This window comes from Echinococcus granulosus (assembly GCF_000524195.1).
Source record: "Echinococcus granulosus chromosome Unknown EG_S00004, whole genome shotgun sequence".
In the NCBI taxonomy this organism is placed as follows: Eukaryota; Metazoa; Platyhelminthes; class Cestoda; order Cyclophyllidea; family Taeniidae; genus Echinococcus; species Echinococcus granulosus.
Window position 1 is genome coordinate 2,743,616 of NW_020170384.1, and position 7,212 is coordinate 2,750,827.

Here is a 7,212-nt window from a genome sequence, read left to right on the forward strand (position 1 = left end):
AAGGGAGTAGACGGTAGGTAAAAGCAAGTGAAACAGCATCTAGGATGGCAGATTTTAGATTATTTGCTTCTACGGAAAAAAAGCCTTTCATAAAGGTAGTTTTTCTGGTGGCAAGCTTCTGCCCCAATGGGAAGGAGTGGTAGATTGTAACGGTGGACGCCCCATCAAATACAGAATTACTTTAGGAGGCCTTCTACAAACATTAAATTTCTTACAAAATTGCACGAACTTAGCTACCCTGGGCTAGTATACTCTTCTTTATAATGGGTTCGATTTTAAAAATATAACGGCAAACAAATCCTATTTCTTCTATTACACTTGTTCTTAAGAGGATTAGGCAAATTTCCTCCATACTGGGAATTTCTGACATCGTGATTTTTGCCATTCATGACCAAAAGGAAGAGTTTATAGCGACCTTAAGCATCTGCAGTAAACCATGAATTGATCATCCACTGAATTACTTCTTTACAAATCCTGCAAATTAATTGAAAGAGCAAACCTGTAGCACAATTTAATTGTAACAAATGCGGAATGCAAATGGGCTAGTTGACTGAATTTGCGAAAGCTTTATTGGCAGTCTTCCTCACTGGGTGACAACCACAAAACTGACATAAGTATGAACTTTCGCCTGTAAATAGCAATCAGGAAAGAGAAGGAAAGAGGGGAGGGGGAGAATCCTCTTTCATGCCTTGAAAATGATGCGAAGAATCGTGAGAAAGTTCTGGAACTGCGACAAATATCACCAACCCTACGTGCGCACACACGTACGCACGCGCGCACTAGTCCGCTCGATCGCTCTCTGACACGTGCCGCAGTTGTCCGATCGTATCGATCGCCTGCCGACAGCTGTGCGTGCGCGTGCACGCGGGCGCGTTCACAGGCGCGTGGACACCGCGACTGGAGCTGTGTGTGCCCAAATGGCTGCGCACCATGGCAAGTTAATTTGACAAGGATGATCATCCCTACTACTAGAGGGGTCCGCACCCTCTGATTGGTCCCATTGCATGTTCGCGCCTGATTTAAATGATGAATTGAAGTGTCTAGACTGTGTGTAACACCATCTCATCAATTGAAGTTCTACATCCAATTTCGGTCCGTAATCATGCATTGAAAGGGAAAAGGCAAGTCTTTAAGTGACTGATACTGCATTTTTAAATTGATAAACAGCGTTTTACTGGCGATTTTTCGCTCCAGAACGGTTCTGACACATTGATCCGCTGGTGACAACTGTTGTTAGGAGGCATCAGTTGGGATAAGCAGCTCAAATGATTTGATTAAACAACGGCAATTTGTTGGTCGCGTCTAGCAAGGTAGAAGAATGTATAATCCTTTCAACGTTTTGTCCTTTTTGGATAAGAGCGTTCAATTTTCTAATCTTCCCAGATCTTTAACTTTCCCGGGGCTGCTAACCATGAAAATCTGAAATATGCTGGGTTTTATTACAGCATAAGCTACTGTAATAACCTAAGCCATCTCTGAGGCCGTTAACAGGTATACAAAAGGTTTGCCTTTGACGAACAAAGAGCCTCTGACTTTAAGGAGTAGAAGGGACGCCATGACACCAAGATGGTGGCCAAACCGCATAATTTGGGAAAGCCATGGCGATAATTGAATAAGTGAAATAAATATTTCTTTATATTGTCCTGTTGCCTCCTCAAAGCAAATCTATATGCATAACAGATAATGATAGGCCAATTCCGATCAAATCAGAACTTCCGTATATGCAAAAGATTTCCACAAATTTATCTAATCCACTTTTTAAACAAACCGATGAATAATTGTCCGCCTTCAGGCTTCTGGAATAAACAATGTCATGGAGAATCAATTGGAGCGATGGGGACTGAACAGGGGAAACGTGGAAAGCAGTTTTATCTGGTTCATCTCTTGCTCGAGTGCCAAATTTATAGCACTGCCGAACTTGCATATTTTCTCCATAGACCTCCATGCAAAACCACTTCATGCTCCAAGTCAGTTGAATGAGCGATAAGCTAATGATTTAGTTCTGTCAGGGCTCCTTTAATCAAAAACCAGTGGGGTTATCCCTCTCCAGGTCGTTCCATGACAAAGTGGGGTTCTTCAGTCGCCGCGCTGTGGATAGTTGAACGTGCGGGGACTCACAAGGGAAGAGCTACCAAAGCCAGGCCCATTTTTCTCATTAATTCGCGTCTTATGTTCTAAAATGTGGCCAGTGAAGGAGGAAGATCAAGTTCAATCAAATTGAAAGGGATCTCCAGGTAGGTGTTTTCCATTTTGCCCGAAAGATAACAATTTGTATCAGAGTATATGAATTTGCTATCTTCGTGCAAATGACTCCCCTAAAAGGTGACTGGCGCTTAAAATCAACTACCCTCTTCCGCTCTAAAACCCTCCAATTCGCATGAAGTCTGCACGTCCAGGTCATACGTTGTCATGGTTGCACGCCACAGTTCCACTAATCCCTACGTGGGGGTCAGCGTCAATGAGATGCCAAACTCTTACTGTATGTGAAGCGACACTTCTACGTCGCTTCTACTTCTGAATTTTACGTGGGCGATTCTCCAGTGAGGAGGATTCCCAACACTCACGAAATGTGCATACAAGGAGACCTGTCAACCAAACATCGCGTTTTGAATCATGTGGCTCCACTGGAGAAATTGTTTGCATGCATGCATGAATGAATAAACGAACGAAGGTGAAAGTTAGTGTGCTTCTCAAATTGATTCCAAGGTAAGCACTTTCATGAAGTGTCCAGTACAGCCAGCATAGCCAGGTGGAGATGTGAAGGAATTGTGTGAACTGCCAACAGTCGATGCGATGTCTTGAGAACCTCGGTTCCGTCCGAAGAAGTTGGGTAGCTGACCAGAACTGTGAAGCAAGCCCTGCCTGATGAGTTGGACCCGGTAGTGATAGCGAATAAAATAAATTGATGCTCCCGTTTAGCATGTCGAAGCCAAAAATGCGAAAGCATTTCATTAAGCAACAGTGGCCAGTCGGATCGAGAGAGGCCATTTGATCCTCCACCTTGCACACCTCTCTGCCGGCTGGTTTGCTATTCCTTTCTTCGACAGTTGATTACACCATCAAGCATGTTTTTCCTTATACACTTCTCTGTGAATTAAAGGTAGTGGAAGTAGTTGTCCTTGAAAGAGTTTAAACCACTGTTTCACTGAAGTGAAGGCGGAAAATGTTGGATAACCTTTTCACTTGAGTGCATGGAACGCGGAAACGGAAACTGACAGTTGTCATTTAACCAGACAAAGAAGACAGAGCAATCACCTCGCCAATTATACTGCCTCCTCTGAAATTGTGAAGTGTAAAGCGTAGTAAGTGAGCGTCTCCGGTGTCACGGAAGCCGCTTTGTGACAACATGGTGGAGTTGCATGATGCCGGCAGGACTGAAGAAGTGCGGAACATTAAACAACTTCACGCAACATCTAGCAGGCATGAGGGCAGGAATGCCTGTGCTGTGATAACCGCAGTTTTCTACATTTATAGGAAGGAAGTTGTAAAACAGCATGTCTCGCTACGTCCAAAGTCTTGGATTTCCTGATTGGCGCTGCTAAATCTCATCAGGTCCTCTCTCCACCTCACGCATGACACCTTTCATTAGACAGCCTGTCGGGCGCGCTGAAGGAGAAACATTTATTCCAACACTACGTAAAGACAACCTTAAAATGCTTTCGTAAAATTTAAAATAAAGTTATCCAAGAGTCGTTTAAGTGAAACAATGATTGAAGCGCACCGTTTAAGAACTTAACTTCGTGGATCTCAGCATCTAAAAAGTCACTTTTAAAAGATCTTATACACATATATAAACAGATTAGTGTGTTCGCTGTTACATTCCATGACTTCGACCCGAAGGTATCTACTTTCTTCTTCACCTTGCTGATTTTCTGATTGGTCACCAATCGAGTGGTTCGAATGGTCAAATAGCCTGAGAGACAGTTGCATTTACCACCTTGGCAAAATACACCTTAATTCGTTCAAAAATGCAGCCTATTTTTTGGAAAAGGAAAAAGTAGTTGTTTGGAAAGCTTTAAACGGACTTTGTCCATCCATACATTTGATGAAACACAAACCTGATTTTTTGCTTGCCCTGATTTAGAAAATCCATTCTGGTAGATGGTGAGCCCTTTTAAAACATCCTTTGTGATTGTAAATGTAACACTCCGAGTCTTGCCTAAAGACGTAAGGTATCATACTACTAGGACAGAAAAACTGCGGATATACAGAAGAGCTGGCGGGGGCTAGTGCCATGGTCCAGAGGCCATGCCGCCAAGTGGAAGTACTAGCTGTGGCGGCTCCAGTGTCCGTGCAACCAAAACCTAGAGCTAAACTAACACCTACAAACAAATTACGCCAATCCTCGAAATTTTTGCAACTGAGGAAACTCCAGTAGAACCACTGCGGCCAGGTGGAGATGTGAAGGAATCGTGCGGAGTAGTTGAAGTGAATGCCATGATTTGAGGAGTTCCGTTCTGTCAGAATACACCGTATAAAAGACGAGAATAGCGACCCCTGTGCTTGATGGTAAATCGACCCTTGTAGCCAATTCTGATTATTTTTTAGCAAGTTGATGTGGACTTAAAAAGTCTTCTCTGATATTTTCATGACAAATCAAATCTAGAACGAACAAACAAAAGTGATTAATCCAATGTGAACTTTCAGGGTACCGTCGCGTACATCCTCTTAGCTTCTTGGTACTTTGAGTGTTTGTGGGTACAGATTTCATTAAATTTCCAACCAGAGTAACTAGAAAGGTAAAGGCTCCAATACTAGCCTCTATGTGTTAAGCGAAGTGCTAAAGACACGAGGTGGTCTTGTTTTTACAGATTTTGGTAAGCCTTGATCTTGTAGTGATTACTTGTTTACGTCAAGTCCATTAACCAAACAGGAGAGCCGAACAGGAGCGCGAGTTTCGGGAAGCTTTTGACTAAATCAGGAAGGTAACTTTTTGAGGGTTGTAGACACCATCACAACTTCTTCAGCTTTCTCCACTGTCAACCAGTTTAGAGTTCCCCATTAGGACAGCAAGCCTGCACCACTGATGATGGGCACACTTTGGTTTTTAACACCACTTTTCGCTTGTGATCTGATCAGATGATCTGACGTCTCCTGACCTTTGACTCGGAGCAGGCACAATTGAGGATCATTACATAAGGGAACAGAATTAACGCTGAACAGTTCACCTCTGTCTAGCCGAAGACGTGAGTCCCTTGGATATACGTGCGTTGTACAATTGCTTACCCTTGGATAAGTGAGGCAGCTAGAGATAAAAACTATTAAATGGCCGACACAGTTTGTGAAACTTTCAATGTAGCTTACTGATTTGGCCCATAGTTAGGATATGCCTCTGCCTACCAGATGGATTCTCTTTGTTGTACTCTCTCCCTTGCTCTTATGTCATAAAGTGGCCATCGAACATGACGGATGTGATTCAAAGTCATCTGCCTTACGGAGTGACTTTAACTCGGTTTCAGGGCTGCTAAAACTTCTGCTACATAGCATTTAAATGAGATGCGGTAGCAGAGTGTACTTTCATGAAATAGTTTACCATTCTGGTGAGGATCTATGCAGAGGTGGATGTTTAGCGTTGCGGGAGATCGTCTAATTGCCTTAGCAGTGGAAAAGTTCGTGCTGCTAATGGCCAAAATTAGTCTACATCAACTAGAAGCGTCTTGACAGAAGCCAAAAAAGCGACTCCTACACATGTGGGATGAAAACACATTCATCAGGCTGTCACTTTGCAGTTGAAAATGGGTTGCCAGTTGTATGACTGGCTTGTGGTGAAAAAATGGCTCATGTATTCCAAAACAAACCCACACGAGCCACTCACCACTTCTAGGACCACACCACTTTATCCCCGAAGGTTTATGCTCTGTGTGTGTGTGTGTATGATAGACCGTGGGCACAGTTAGCAGGTGGAGATTACCCATTTCCTGAATACCGAGCTTTTACTACCTCTGTCTACTTAATAGGTCTCGATACCACTTGATTACGTACAAATTGACGTCTTCGTCTCCCCCAGAAACAATCAGGACAGCTAGGGCTAAACATCCAGCACACCCCATACCACCACCAAATTGACCCCTGCGACGACCACATCACCGCACCTTCAAAGGAAGGAGCAGAAAGAGGGGTAATACCGCCTCATCTTGTCTCATTTCAATGCTGATAGTACCTCCAGGTGATGAATGCCACCTTTTCCTGGCCGTTGCATCAGCATCGGACAATCACATGATCGCATGGGGAGTGAAAGGCAGTAGGTCTGATATGGTTAATTTTAGAGAGTGTTTTTAGGTAGATCCGCAAGCTTGCGGGCATTGGCAAAGGAATGCAGACTGCAACACCGAAAAGGAAAAGCCCGCCGCCACTGCATGAATTTTGTTACATACACTGCGCCAAGTCAATTAGCTGTCTTAACAAATTCAAGCGAAAATATCATTTGACGAGAAAACTCCATAAAACAAGCGATTTTTAAATCTGCTATTTTTGGATTGTTGCCCTTTTAAGCTGTCCATGTTGGGAAGTATTTTAGATGAATCGTTCCCAGCATTTTGCTATGGTGAGTGGGTTCCAATTTTAGGGATATGGTAATGTAGAAAGATGCCCACAAACGGCTCTTTTACAAATAAAAATGTAGAAATGGAAGTACTATCATTTGTGTCACAATTAGGATGAAGGGAAAGTGAGAATTATGTTGGATTTGGTTTAAAGGACTAGACATTTAAGAAATGCTACTGAAAACGCGTATTAGGCAAGCGGGTATTTTGACAATCAAGCTCCATAGGGTTTGGGTTAAGTCAACCAAGTAATTTTGACTATACCACAAGTAGGTAAGCAACCTTGGCTTACACTTTCTCCAATATTGAATAAAAAATTTACAAAATAAGCATCTACTGAACCGTTCATACCTCATGACTGATAGCAATGCATAAGGATTATTCTGCGTCCGAGGCTAATGGGTTAAGAAGCTGATAAAATGGGAGAATAAACCGAAACCCAACCCGCACCATAACGGATTACCTGCCTGCCTACCTGGCGGTTGGCCTAACAGACACATAGCCTTCTCCCTCGTCTTTCACCCTCACACACATCATTGTTGCTGCGCTGTGGTGGTGTGCCCTTGTGACTGCGTGCTGTGCTGAGTAATGAAATCGTCGTACAGCAGAGACGTGCAATGCATCACACCCCACCTCATGCACAGTTACCCACTGCTTTTGTGGGATCAAG

At 43.3% G+C, this 7,212-nt stretch overlaps 1 protein-coding gene across 1 annotated transcript; it reads right to left on the minus strand. All coding sequences in view use genetic code 11, as the record gives it.

Moving 5' to 3' along the window:
• Positions 1-416: 416 nt before the first annotated feature.
• On the minus strand, positions 417-6,891 carry EGR_01249 (hypothetical protein; the record flags this gene model as incomplete). Its single annotated transcript, XM_024490498.1, has 4 exons — positions 417-474; positions 1,580-1,665; positions 4,041-4,124; positions 6,835-6,891. 4 exons carry the CDS (start codon positions 6,889-6,891, stop codon positions 417-419), a joined length of 285 nt encoding a protein of 94 aa, XP_024355317.1.
• Positions 6,892-7,212: the final 321 nt, after the last annotated feature.